The sequence below is a fragment of the Bombina bombina genome, chromosome 10, assembly GCF_027579735.1.
Source record: "Bombina bombina isolate aBomBom1 chromosome 10, aBomBom1.pri, whole genome shotgun sequence".
Classification (NCBI taxonomy): domain Eukaryota; kingdom Metazoa; phylum Chordata; class Amphibia; order Anura; family Bombinatoridae; genus Bombina; species Bombina bombina.
Genome location: NC_069508.1, coordinates 166157561 through 166172957, shown reverse-complemented (window position 1 = coordinate 166172957; position 15397 = coordinate 166157561). Strand labels below are relative to the sequence as shown.

At 42.7% G+C, this 15397-nt stretch overlaps 1 protein-coding gene across 1 annotated transcript in view; it reads right to left on the bottom strand.

Annotated features, from left to right (window-relative positions):
- FAF1 (Fas associated factor 1) overlaps positions 1-15397 on the bottom strand; it is a 700642-nt gene that overhangs the window by 45811 nt on the left and 639434 nt on the right. Inside the window, exon 18 of the mRNA XM_053693495.1 lies at positions 12784-12999. Within this exon, the coding sequence (XP_053549470.1) occupies positions 12784-12999 (216 nt within the window). The remainder of the gene's footprint in view (positions 1-12783; positions 13000-15397) is intronic.

Sequence of the window (15397 nt, the reverse complement as noted above, 5' to 3'; positions counted from 1 at the left end):
CCGGCACTGCAAGTATTTATCCAGTCTAAACAATTTCTCTGGCACTGCAATGGTATCAAAGTCATTTTAGAAAAAAAGCATTGGTAAGATTGCACAACTAGCAAGAAAAACGATTAACCCCTTAATTCCCAAACCGGATCAATAGCAAGCTAACAACCGGTTAAAACGACTTCAGCACCTTGCCACAGCTCTGCTGTGGCCCTACCTGCCCTTAGGAACCAGATTTGTGGGGAAAAAAGCTTCTTATAGGCCCTCAAACTGCAGCAGGACCCTCCATGTGAAAAAGCCTGAAGATCTAGTTAATCTAACAGCGCATCTGAGGCGCGAAATTAGGCCCCTCCCACCTTACTCCGGTGCTGTGAGGCCTAAAGAAACACTCCTAAGTGTTATAATAACAGCCATGTGGGTAACAACCCCTGAAAGAAACCCAAAGGAACCTTCAAAGTGTCTCAAAAAACGATATTTAACAGTAAAAACCGTTTGTGTCAACCAGCATAAATTAGCCCTGTTATGTAAGCTTGCAATTCCATACTTAGTCTCTGAATAAAGCTTACCCTTCCCTCATGGGGATCTTATCAGTCCTTATCTAGCATTATCACAGTCTTGTATAGAAATAAATGACTGAACATACCTTATTGCAGCCTAACCTGCAAACCGTTCCCCCCAACTGAAGTTTTCTTGTACTCCTCAGTCCTTTGTGGGAACAGCAGTGGATACAACATGCTAAAATCATCTTCCTCCCTGCAGAAATCTTCATCTCTTTTCTGCTAGAGAGTAAATAGTACACACCGGTACCATTTAAAATAACAAACTTTTGCTTGTAGAACAAAAACTACAAATCTAACACTACATTCACTTTACCCTTCCGAGAGGGACCCTATTGCTTAGAGCCGGCAAAGAGAATGACTGGGGGGTGGAGCTAGAGGGGGAGCTATATGGACAACTCTGCTGTGTGCTCTCTTTGCCACTTCCTGTTAGGAAGGAGAATATCCCACAAGTAAAGGATGAACCCGTGGACTGGATACACCTTACAAGAGAAAACAACATATAAGGCAAAAATATCCCACAAGTAAAGGATGAACCCGTGGACTGGATACACCTTACAAGAGAAAACAACATATAAGGCAAAAATATCCCACAAGTAAAGGATGAACCCGTGGACTGGATACACCTTACAAGAGAAAACAACATATAAGGCAAAATGATCAAATTCCTTAAATGGCAGTTTCAGGAATGGGAAAAAATGCAAAATGAAACAAGCCTCTAGAAAACCAGAAGCAACTAAAAAGTGAGACTGAAATAATGTGAAAAAAACTGGCGCCAAGTATGACGCCCACATTTTTGGCGCCAAGAATAACGCCCACATAGTTTGGCGCCAAGAATGACGCCCATATTTTTTTGCGCCAAAAAAACGTCCGCAATACACATACGCCAACTATGACGCCGGAAATGACGAAATTTTTGCGCCAAAAAAGTCTCGAGCCAAAAATTACGCAATAAATAGAAGCATTTTCTGCACCCGCGAGCCTAACAGCCCGCAATTTGAAAAAAAATCTATTGAAAATTTTAAGGTAAGAAAAATAAACTTTATATGCATTTTCCCAAAAAAATGAAACTGGCAGTCTGAAAGAAGGAATACTGATTATCCTGAATCATGGCAAATATAAGTTTAAACACATATATTTAGAACTTTACATATAAAGTGCCCAACCATAGCTTTGAGTGACATAAAAAGAAATAAGACTTACTTACCCTAAGACACTCATCTACATATAGTAGATAGCCAAACCAGTACTGAAACGAGAATCAGTAGAGGTAATGGTATATAAGAGTATATCGTTGATCTGAAAAGGGAGGTAGGAGAAGAAATCTCTACGACCGATAACAGAGAACCTATGAAATAGATCCCCTAGAGGAAGACCATGGTATTCAAATAGGCAATACTCTCTTCACATCCCTCTGACATTCACTGCACTCTGAGAGGAAAACTGGGCTTCAGCCTGCTGCGAAGCGCATATCAACGTATAAATCTAGCACAAACTTACTTCACCACCTCCATGGGAGGCAAAGTTTGTAAAACTGAATTGTGGGTGTGGTGAGGGGTGTATTTATAGGCATTTTGAGGTTTGGGAAACTTTGCCCTCCTGGTAGGAATGTATACCCCATACGTCACTAGCTCATGGACTCTTGCTAATTACATGAAAGAAAAGTATTTGAGATACTTCTTTCATAGCTAGAGGACTGTGAGTCCCACCCTGATGACTGACATATGTCACAGCTGTGATATTGTCTGTCTGAAAGCAAATGAACGGTGCTCTCTTCAACAGAGGCCAAACCTGAAGAGCCCTGAAAATTGCACGGAGTTCCAAAATATTAATTGGTAATCTCGCCTCTTGAGATTTCCAAACCCCTTGTGCTGTCAGAGATCCCCAAACAGCTCCCCAACCTGAAAGACTCGCATCTGTTGTGATCACAATCCAGGTTGGACGAACCAAAGAGGCCCCTAGAACTATACTACCAAGTCAGAGATAGTGGAACATTGTGATTTAAGGATATTAATTGTGATATCCTTATATAATCCCTGCACCATTGATTCAGCATACAAAGCTGGAGATGTCTCATATGAAAACAAGCAAAGGGGATCGCGTCCGATGCTGCAGTCATGAGACATAAAACTTCCATGCATATAGCTACTGAAGGGAATGACTGAGACTGAAGGTTCCGACAATCTGAAACCAATTTTAATCGTCTCTTGTCTGTTAGAGACAGAGTCATGGACACTGAATCTATCTGGAAACCTAAAAAGGTGACCCTTGTCTGAGGAATCAAGGAACTTTTTGGTAAATTGATCCTCCAACCATGTCTTTGAAGAAACAACAATAGTTGATTTGTGAGAGATTCTCCAGAATGTAAAGACTGAGCTAGTACCAAGATATCGTCCAAATAAGGAAACACTGCAATACCCCGTTCTCTGATTACAGAGAGTAGGACACCGAGAACCTTTGAAAAGATTCTTGTAGCTGTCGCTAGGCCAAAAGGAAGAGCGACAAATTGGTAATGCTTGTCTAGAAAAGAGAATCTCAGAAACTGATAATGATGTGGATGAATCGGAATATGAAGATATGCATCCTGTAAGTCTATTGTGGACATATAATGCACTTGCTGAAAAAAGGCAGAATAGTCCTTATAGTCACCATTTTGAAAGTTGGTACTCTTACATAACGATTCAAAATTTTCAGATCCAGAACTGGTCTGAATTAATTTTCTTTCTTTGGGAAAATGAATAGATTTGAATAAAACCCCAGATCATGTTCCTGAAACGGAACTGGCATGATTACCCCTGATAACTCCAGGTCTGAAACACACTTCAGGAAAGCCTGAGCCTTTACTGGGTTTGCTGGGATTCGTGAGAGAAAAAATCTTCTCACAGGCGGTCTTATTCTGAATCCTATTCTGTACCCCTGAGAGACAATACTCTGAATTCATTGATTTTTAACCAAATTGGTCCAAACATCTTTGAAAAATCTTAATCTGCCCCCTACCAGCTGAGCTGGAATGAGGGCCGAACATTCATGCGGACTTGGGGGTTGGCTTAGATCTCTTAAATGGCTTGGATTTATTTCAATTTGAGGACGGCTTCCAATTGGAAACAGATTCCTTGTGGGAAGGATTAGGTTTCTGTTCCTTATTTTGTCGAAAGGAACGAAAACGGTTAGAAGCTTTAGATTTACCCTTAGGTCTTTTATCCTGAGGCAAAAAAAACTCCCTTCCCTCCAGTGACAGTTGAAATTATTGAATCCAACTGAGAACCAAATGACTTATTACCTTGAAAAGAAAGAGATAGCAATCTGGACTTAGAAGTCATGTCAGCATTCCAAGATTTAAGCCACAAAGCTCTTATAGCTAAAATAGCTAAAGACATAGATTTAACATCAATTTTGATGACATCAAAAATGGCATCACAAATAAAATTATTAGCATGTTGAATCAAGGTAACAATGCTAGACAATTCAGGATCCAATACTTGTTACGCTAAAGTCTCCAACCAAAAAGTTGAAGAAGCTGCAACATCAGCCAAAGAAATTGCAGGCCTGAGAAGATGACCTGAATATAAATAGGCTTTCCTTAGATAAGATTCAAGTTTCCAATCTAAAGGATCTTTAAAAGAAGTACTATCTTCCTTACGAATAGTAGTATAAACACAAGAGTAGAGATAGCCCCATCAAGTTTGGGGATCTTTTCCCAAAACTCTAAAGTAACTGCTGGCAACGGATACAATTTTTTAAACCTTGAAAAAGGAATAAAAGAAGTACCAAGCCTATTCAATTCCTTAGAAATCATATAAGAAATAGCATCAGGAACTGGAAAAACCTCTGGAGTAACCACAGAAGGTTTATAAACAGAATTTAAACGTTTACTAGTTTTAATATCAAGAGGACTAGTTTCCTTCATATCCAAAGTAATAAACACTTCTTTTAACAAAGAACGAATATACTCCATTTTAAATAAATAAGAATATTTGTCAGTGTCAATATCTGAGGTAGAATCTTCTGAACCAGATAGATCCTCATCAGAGCAGGATAATTCAGCATGTTGCCGGTCATTTGAAATTTCATCAACTTTATGAGAAGTTTTAAAAGACCTTTTACGTTTATTAGAAGGTGGGATGGCAGACAAAGCCTTCTGAATAGAATCAGAAATAAATTCTTTTAAATTTACAGGTATATCTTGTGCATTAGATGTTGAGGGAACAGCAACAGGTAATGAACTACTACTGATGGATACATTCTCTGCATGTAAAAGTTTATCATGACAACTATTACAAACCACAGCTGAAGGTATATCCTCCATAAATTTAAAACAAAAGCACTTAGCTTTGGTAAAACTGTTATCAGGCAGCAGGATTCCAACAGTGATTTCTGAGACAGGATCAGATTGAGACATCAAGAGACACCAATCCACATATAGCAGATAGCCAAACCAGTACTGAAATGGTTTTCAGTAGAGGTAATAGAATATGAGAGTATATCGTTGATTTGAAAAGGGAGGTAGGAGATAAATCTCTACGACTGGTAACAGAGAACCTATGAAATAGATCTCCGTGAGGAAAACCACTGCATTCAATAGGTGATACTCCATTCACATCCCTCTGACATTCACTGTACTCTGAGAGGAATCAGGCTTCAAAATGCTGAGAAGCGCATATCAACTTAGAAATCTTAGCACAAACTTACTTCACCAACTCCATAGGAGGCAAAGTTTGTAAAACTGAATTGTGGGTGTGGTGAGGGGGTGTATTTATAGGCATTTTGAGGTTTGGGAAACTTTGCCCCTCCTGGTAGGATTGTATATCCCATACGTCACTAGCTCATTGACTCTTGCCAATTACATGAAAGAAATACTTAAAGACTTAAGCCATTCCTTAGTCCAAATTTTAGAGACAGCCATAGGAACAGGAAAAAATTCAGACAATCCCTCCTGATATTTAAAATAAGTATCTAGCTGACCCTTGGCAGTCTCCCCAGCAGAGGTATCATCTGAAACCTCCAAAGCAAGCAATACTTCTTTAAGCAAAGAGCGGATTAACAGTCTTGAATAAAAACATAGAGAAAGATGAATCAGTATTAACAGCCTTACAAACTCTCTGATTATTAGATACCACTTCCCCCTCAGACATAACTGACTCACAATGAGAATCAGAAATACCAGCACCAGTAGAAGGCAAATCAGAGACTGACCTTTTCCTTTTACATGGCGGGGGGAAGGCAGCCATCAGATCTGTGATAGTGGACTTGATGACTCCCTAAGATAAAGAGGGGGGTTCCAATTGTTCCCGTAAGGAACAGACAGAATGCGAGACAATCCCTTTAGAAGCCAAAGATGCAATAGGTTGATCACTATGCATACATTTTTTATGACAAGCATTACACGATTGAGCAGGAGAGAGAATTTCAGCCTGTTTGCAAAAAACTCATTAATACATTTTATAAATTATAGAAAAATGCTTATCTAAAATAGCTTCCGAATCTAGATTAGACTCGCTTGCAAATAATCAGCATGATGCATGGTTAATACAGAGCTCAGAGGAGAGGGGAACCCACACCAACCAACCAGCAGCCTAACCGCTACTAAAAGCAGCAACTGCAGCATCCTGAATACCTATATAAACAAAAAAGGTGCCAAATGTTCTTGTAGACGCAAGCTCACCAAGCAACAAAAAAACAGCGCTAAAAAAGTAACATACATATAAAAAAGATCCCTCTGTGCTCAGTATATGTGCTAATGAAGCTAGCACTAATAAGCTGGCCAAGGGCATTACTGATGCTTTCCAACTAAAGATACAGCTGCCTCCTAAAACATAAACACATCAAAAGCTTTTAACCTAGTACTGAGAACATTATCAGTAGAAGGTTTTTAAGCATGTCATGCAGTAAGAAAATAAAAAGACAAATAACTGCAAAGGAAGTTTCCTGTACTAAATTTCAGAAAAGAATATATTTTATCCTTTTAAATAAAAAGGCAAAAGATAAGCTTAATGCCTAATACTCCAAATATGTCTCTCATGACTAAGTCAGTACTGAAGAGTACTGAACTCACTGGTCCTAACCAGGAAACCCTGAAATAAAATAACAAACAATCTTGCACATCTTCATTCTTTACCCACCTCCAGTGGAGGCAAAGACAAGACTGATCACTATAGAGGTGGGATGGTTTATATGGAGATCTGATGTTTGGGAATCTTTGCCTCCTTCTAGCGGCAGGAAAGGTAACTCCCAGGAGTAATGGCTCGTGGACTATATGAAATATATCTATACACACAAACACACACACACACACATACATACATACATACATACATACATATATATATATATATATATATATACACACACATTTATTTTTTTATAAAAACTTTTTGAAACTGCAGTTTCACATGAATTAAAACTTATGAGTACAAAGTGTTGAGAGCTTTGCACGCACTGAAAGATAAGGGAGCATCAGAATCTGCACCTTTAAGATCTAATACATAAGCTCTTGTGTTTCCTAGCCCTGTAGAAAGTGTATTCTTTCCTGTTTAATTAGACTGCAGCTCTAAGGAGATTACTGTATATAACAGACACATCTCACAGCTTTAGAAGTATTAGTCCTGTTTAAGCCCCCTGTGCTTGATTGTATGAGAGGATTGTAAATATTTTGTAAACAGTTTATTAATAAAATTAATTCAAAAATAAGAATGTTTTGCACGTCCTTATTGAAGTCACGTCTGTCACCTATCAAATGTGGGTAAATCAGGTGCAGAACTGAATTGGCCTTCATCTGACCCTGCACCAGATTCTAACCAACATCCAGAGACATGTGGCCCCCATTTGACCCTGCACCAGATTCTAACCAAAATCCAGAGAGACACGGCCCCCATCTGACCCTGCACCAGATTCTAACCAACATCCAGAGAGACACGTCTCCCATCTGGCCCATATTCTAACCAACATCCAGAGACATATGGCTCCCATTTGACCCTGCACCATATTCTAACCAACATCCAGAGACACACGACTCCCATCTGACACTGCACCAGATTCTAACCAACATCCAGAGACACACGGCCCCCATCTGACCCTGCAACAGATTCTAACCAACATCCAGAGACACATGGCCCCCATCTGACACTGCACCAGATTCTAACCAACATCTAGAGACACATGGCTCCCATCTGACACTGCACCAGATTCTAACTGACATCCAGAGACACACGGCTCCCATCTGACACTGCACCAGATTCTAACCGACATCCAGAGACATGTGGCCCTCATCTGACCCTGCACCAGATTCTAACCAACATCCAGACACACACAGCTTTAATCTGACCCTGTACCAGATTCTAACCAACATCCAGACACACAGCTCCAATCTGACCCTGCACCAGAATCTAACCAACATCCAGAGACACACAGTTCCCATCTGACCCTGCACCAGATTCTAACCAACATCCAGACACACAGCTCCCATCTGACCCTGCACCAGATTATAACCAACATCCAGACACACAGCTCCCATCTGACCCTGCACCAGATTCTAACCACATCGAGAGACACCCGGCCCCCATCTGACCCTGCACCAGATTCTAACCAACATCCAGAGACACACAGCTCCCATCTGACCCTACACCAGATTCTAACCAACATCCAGAGACACACGGCTCCCATCTGACACTGCACCAGATTCTAACCAACATCCAGAGAGACATGGCTCGCATCTGGCCTATATTCTAACCAACATCCAGAGACACATGGCCCCCATCTGACACTGCACCAGATACTAACCAACATCCAGAGACACACAGCTCTCATATGACCCTACACCAGATTCTAACCAACATCCAGAGACACACGGCTCCCATCTGACACTGCACCAGATTCTAACCAACATCCAGAGAGACATGGCTCGCATCTGGCCTATATTCTAACCAACATCCAGAGACACATGGTCCCCATCTGACACTGCACCAGATACTAACCAACATCCAGAGACACACAGCTCTCATATGACCCTGCACCAGATTCTAACCAACATCCAGAGACACACGGCTCCCATCTGACCCTGCACCAGATTCTAACCAACATCCAGAGACACACGGCTCCCATCTGACCCTGCACCAGATTCTAACCAACATCCAGAGACACACGGCTCCCATCTGACCCTGCACCAGATTCTAACCAACATCCACACAGCTTCAATCTGACCCTGTATCAGATTCTAAGCAACATCCAGACACACAGCTCCAATGTGACCCTGCACCAGAATCTAACCAACATCCAGAGACACACAGTTCCCATCTGACCCTGCACCCGATTCTAACCAACATCCAGATACACAGCTCCCATCTGACCCTGCACCAGATTCTAACCAACATCCAGAGACACACAGCTCCCATCTGACCCTACACCAGATTCTAACCAACATCCAGAGACACACGGCTCCCATCTGACACTGCACCAGATTCTAACCAACATCCAGAGAGACATGGCTCGCATCTGGCCTATATTCTAACCAACATCCAGAGACACATGGCCCCCATCTGACACTGCACCAGATACTAACCAACATCCAGAGACACACAGCTCTCATATGACCCTGCACCAGATTCTAACCAACATCCAGAGACACACGGCTCCGATCTGACCCTGCACCAGATTCTAACCAACATCCAGAGACACACGGCTCCCATCTGACCCTGCACCAGATTCTAACCAACATCCACACAGCTTCAATCTGACCCTGTATCAGATTCTAACCAACATCCAGACACACAGCTCCAATGTGACCCTGCACCAGAATCTAACCAACATCCAGAGACACACAGTTCCCATCTGACCCTGCACCCGATTCTAACCAACATCCAGATACACAGCTCCCATCTGACCCTGCACCAGATTCTAACCAACATCCAGACACACAGCTCCAATGTGACCCTGCACCAGAATCTAACCAACATCCAGAGACACACAGTTCCCATCTGACCCTGCACCCGATTCTAACCAACATCCAGATACACAGCTCCAATCTGACCCTGCACCAGATTCTAACCAACATCCAGAGACATGCGGCCCCCATCTGACCCTGCACCAGATTCTAACCAATATCCAGAGACATGCGGCCCCCATCTGACCTTGCACCAGATTCTAACCAACATCCAGAGACATGCGGCCCCCATCTGACCCTGCACCAGATTCTAACCAACATCCAGAGACACACGGCTCCCATCTGACACTGCACCAGATTCTATCCAACATCCAGACACACAGTTCCCATCTGACCCTGCACCAGATTCTAACCAACATCCAGATACACAGCTCCCATCTGACCCTGCACCAGATTCTAACCAACATCCAGAGACACACAGTTCCCATCTGACCCTGCACCAGATTCTAACCAACATCCAGACACAAAGCTCCCATCTGACCCTGCACCATATTCTATCCAACATCCAGACACACAGCTCCCATCTGACCCTGCACCAGATTCTATCCAACATCCAGACACACAGCTCCAATCTGACCCTGCACCAGATTCTAACCACATCCAGAGACATGCGGCCCCAATCTGACCCTGCACCAGATTCTAACCAACATCCAGAGACACACGGCGCCCATCTGACACTGCACCAGATTCTAATCGACATTCAGACACACACGGCTCTCATCTGACCCTGCACCAGATTCTAACAAACATCCAGAGACACAGCTCCAATCTGACCCTGCACTAGAATCTAACCAACATCCCAAGACACACAGTTCCCACCTGGCCCTGCACCAGATTCTAACCAACATCCAGAGACACACAGTTCCCATCTGACCCTGCACCAGATTCTAATCAACATCCAGAGACACATGGCCCCCATTTGACCCTGCACCATATTCTAACTAACATCCTGAGACATGTGGCCCTCATCTGACACTGCACCAGATTCTAACCGACATCCAGAGACATGTGGCACTCATCTGACCCTGCACCAGATTCTAACCAACATCCAGAGACACACAGCTCCCATCTGACCCTGCACCAGATTCTAACCAACATCCAGAGACACACAGCTCCCAACTGAATCTAAACAAAATGCAGAGAGCAAGCTTCTATCTGACTCTAGTTCAGAGCAATAAGCCGAGACAAAGAGCTCCCAATTAATTTTAAACAACATTCAGAGAGAGAAGACTCCTATCTGACTCTAGTTCAGAGCAATAACCAGAGACACAGAGTTCCCACTGAATCTAAACAACATGCAGAGAGAGAGACAGCTCATATCTGACTCTAGTTCAAGCTACCTCACCCACCCACACTAACCAATTCACCCACCTCCATGCACAAGCCACCTTACCCACCCAGCTCTGCACATGCCACCTCACCTACCTATCTGCAAAAGCCACCTCACCCACCTATCTGCATAAGCCACCTCACCCACCTATCTACAAAAGCCACATAACCCATCTGCAAAAGCCACCTCACCCACCTATCTGCAAAAATCACCTAACCCACCTATCTGCACAAGTCACCTCCCCCATCTACCTGTAAAAGTCAACTCTCCCACCTACCTGCAAAAGCCACCTCGCCCACCTCCACCAACCTACCTGCACAAGCCACATCACTCACCCACCTGCACTAGTCAATTCACCCACCCCATCTGCACAAGCCACCTCACTCAGTCACCTGCACTAGACAATTCACCCACCTACCTGCACAAGCCACCTTACCCACCCAACCTACCTGCACAAGCCACCTTACCCACCAACCTACCTGCACAAGCCACCTTTCCCACTTCCACCAACCTACTTGCACAAGCCACCTCACTGAGCCACCTGCACTAGCCAATTCAGCCAACTCACGCACACATTTTACCTGCACTAGCCAACTTACCCACCTACAAATGACTGCAGCATTTTTATAGACAAGCACAACCCTTATAACCTCAAGAGGATTTACTCTTTGACTCTCACACAAGCTTCCTCACTTTGATAGTTTGTAGGAAGGAGGTGGTGGATTATCTAAAACAGATATAGGAAGGAGTTTCATGATCTGTAAGGAATACGGACACTGTAGGTGGTAGAACTTTTTTAAAGGGAGATTCAATTGTATAAAGAAAATACTCTGTTAGAATATTTTATTTGTAAACATTTTTTAACGTGTATAAAGGGAGAAAACACAACAATAGCAAAATGCTGAAATCTGCTGGAGAATGTTATTTTTGCACTACTTTGTACTAATATTTATTTAACCTTCAAAAATTAGTTAAAAATTGCAATTCTCCTGAGTAAGACATAGCTAGCAGCCAATCATGAGTGACATATTGTGCAGCTGCCAATCGCTGGCTGTGTTTGTGGGGGTTAAACATACAGGTGAACTTAGTCAAAGTCATGCACTCAAAAGTGCTCTCCTGAGGCTCCAGGTAACGATACAGAAATATGGCACTCCCCATTTTGTTGAAAAGCAGGGATGTAAGCTCAGGAGCCTGCCCATGTCAGGAGCACTATATGGCAGCACTATATTGTAAGAGCATTAGATAGCAGCACTATTTCCTGCCATGTAGTGCTGCTTATGCCTACCTAGGTATCTCTTCAACACAGAATATCATGGGAACAAAATAAATTTGATAATAAAAGTAAATTGGAAACTTTAAAAAAAATGTATTCTCTATCTGAATTGTTAATGTAATTTTTTGGGTTTTGTATCCCTTTAAAGGACCACTAAAGTCAAAATTAAACTTTCATGATTCAGATAGAGCACATAACTATAAACAACTCTTCAATTGCCATCCATAATCTAAATATGCACAATCTTTTTATATGCACACTTTCTGAGGCATCGGCTCCTACTGACCATGTGCAAGATTCCCAAAATATATGTAGATGTATTTTGTGATTTGCAGATGGCTGTCACATGGTGCAGTGGGAAGGACAATACAACTAACTTTTGTTTGTCAGAATTGTTTTTTTACTACTCATGTGAAATTTTGCATTGTCTATTTATTATGCATGTATTGATTATGATATTCTACTGTGTTTAGTTGCCACTAGAATGTCACTTTAACATGTATCTAAATATATCATTTTGTTCATGAAACATAATTAAAAATACAACATAAAGGTTATGTTTTTCAGATCACTTGACCTCTTACATGTTTACAATATACAGTATATAATCGTTACGGGAATCCTTTGTGATGCATTTGTAAAAACCCTCCTTTAGTTGTAATAAGTCATATTACCAAACGCTGGGGGAAGCCATACTTACATCTCTCCGTGGGAAGGTACTGATCAGCTTGAACTCCTCAAAGGGAAAACCCTTGGAAGCTACAAAGTCAAAGACGACCTGCAGAGGGCTAGAGCACAGGAAGCGCCTCTCAATGAATTCTCCACTTGGCGTCCGAATGCGCAGCTTGCTCTGTGGCTCGCTGTGCTCTTCCTGTGGTTCTGGGGGCAGAGATTGTTCCAGTGATAACCTGATAGCCTGGGGATTGGACAGAAAATGATTTTAAGGTCTCAGTGCAAACAAACTTAACAAGTCACTTGTTTTATTCCTTTAAAGGGACACTGAAGTCAAAAACATAATTTATGCTTACCTGATAAATTTATTTCACTTGTAGTGTAGTCAGTCCACGGGTCATCCATTACTTATGGGATTATATCTCTTCCCCAACAGGAAGTTGCAAGAGGATCACCCAAGCAGAGTTGCTATATAGCTCCTCCCCTCACATGTCATATCCAGTCATTCGACCGAAACAAGACGAGAAAGGAGAAACCATAGGGTGCAGTGGTGACTGGAGTTTAATTAAAATTTAGATCTGCCTTAAAAGACAGGGCGGGCCGTGGACTGACTACACTACAAGAGAAATAAATTTATCAGGTAAGCATAAATTATGTTTTCTCTTGTTAAGTGTAGTCAGTCCACGGGTCATCCATTACTTATGGGATACCAATACCAAAGCTAAAGTACACGGATGAAGGGAGGGACAAGGCAGGAACTTTAAACGGAAGGAATCACTGCCTGAAGCACCTTTCTCCCAAAAATAGCCTCCGAAGAAGCAAAAGTGTCAAATTTGTAAAATTTTGAAAAAGTGTGAAGTGAAGACCAAGTTGCAGCCTTGCAAATCTGTTCAACAGAGGCCTCATTTTTAAAGGCCCAGGTGGAAGCCACAGCTCTAGTAGAATGAGCTGTAATTCTTTCAGGAGGCTGCTGTCCAGCAGTCTCATAGGCTAAACATATTATGCTACGAAGCCAAAAAGAGAGAGAGGTAGCCGAAGCCTTTTGACCTCTCCTCTGTCCAGAGTAAACGACAAACAGGGAAGAAGTTTGACGAAAATCTTTAGTTGCCTGCAAATAGAACTTCAGGGCACGGACTACGTCCAGATTATGCAAAAGTCGTTCCTTCTTTGAAGAAGGGTTAGGACACAATGATGGAACAACAATCTCTTGATTGATATTCCTGTTAGAAACTACCTTAGGTAAGAACCCAGGTTTAGTACGCAGAACTACCTTGTCTGAATGAAAAATCAGATAAGGAGAATCACAATGTAAGGCAGATAACTCAGAGACTCTTCGAGCCGAGGAAATAGCCATCAAAAACAGAACTTTCCAAGATAACAGCTTGATATCAATGGAATGAAGGGGTTCAAATGGAACGCCTTGCAGAACTTTAAGAACTAAGTTTAAGCTCCACGGCGGAGCAACAGTCTTAAACACAGGCTTAATCCTAGCCAAAGCCTGACAAAAAGCCTGAACGTCTGGAACTTCTGCCAGACGTTTGTGTAGCAGAATAGACAGAGCAGAAATCTGTCCCTTTAACGAACTAGCAGATAAGCCCTTTTCTAAACCCTCTTGTAGAAAAGACAATATCCTAGGAATCCTAACCTTACTCCATGAGTAACTCTTGGATTCGCACCAATATAAATATTTACGCCATATCTTATGGTAAATTCTTCTGGTAACAGGTTTCCTAGCCTGTATTAAGGTATCAATAACTGACTCCGAGAAGCCACGCTTTGATAGAATCAAGAGTTCAATCTCCATGCAGTCAGCCTCAGAGAAATTAGATTTGGATGGTTGAAAGGACCCTGAATTAGAAGGTCCTGCCTCAGAGGCCGAGACCATGGTGGACAGGACGACATGTCCACTAGGTCTGCATACCAGGTCCTGCGTGGCCACGCAGGCGCTATCAGAATCACAGATGCTCTCTCCTGTTTGATCTTGGCAATCAGTCGAGGAAGCATCGGAAATGGTGGAAACACATAAGCCATGTTGAAGACCCAAGGTGCTGTCAGAGCATCTATCAGCACCGCTCCCGGGTCCCTGGACCTGGATCCGTAATAAGGAAGCTTGGCGTTCTGGCGAGACGCCATGAGATCCAGATCTGGTTTGCCCCAACGATGAATCAGTTGAGCGAAGACCTCCGGATGAAGTTCCCACTCCCCCGGATGAAAAGTCTGGCGACTTAGAAAATCCGCCTCCCAGTTCTCCACGCCTGGGATGTAGATCGCTGACAGGTGGCAAGAGTGAGACTCTGCCCAGCGAATTATCTTTGAGACTTCCAACATCGCTAGGGAACTTCTGGTTCCCCCTTGATGGATGATGTAAGCCACAGTCGTGATGCTGTCCGACTGAAATCTGATGAACCTCAGAGTTGCTAACTGAGGCCAAGCTAGAAGAGCATTGAATATTGCTCTTAACTCCAGAATATTTATTGGGAGGAGTTTCTCCTCCTGAGTCCATGATCCCTGAGCCTTCAGGGAATTCCAGACTGCGCCCCAACCTAGAAGGCTGGCGTCTGTTGTTACAATCGACCAATCTGGCCTGCGAAAGGTCATCCCCTTGGACAGATGGGGCCGAGAAAGCCACCATAGAAGAGATT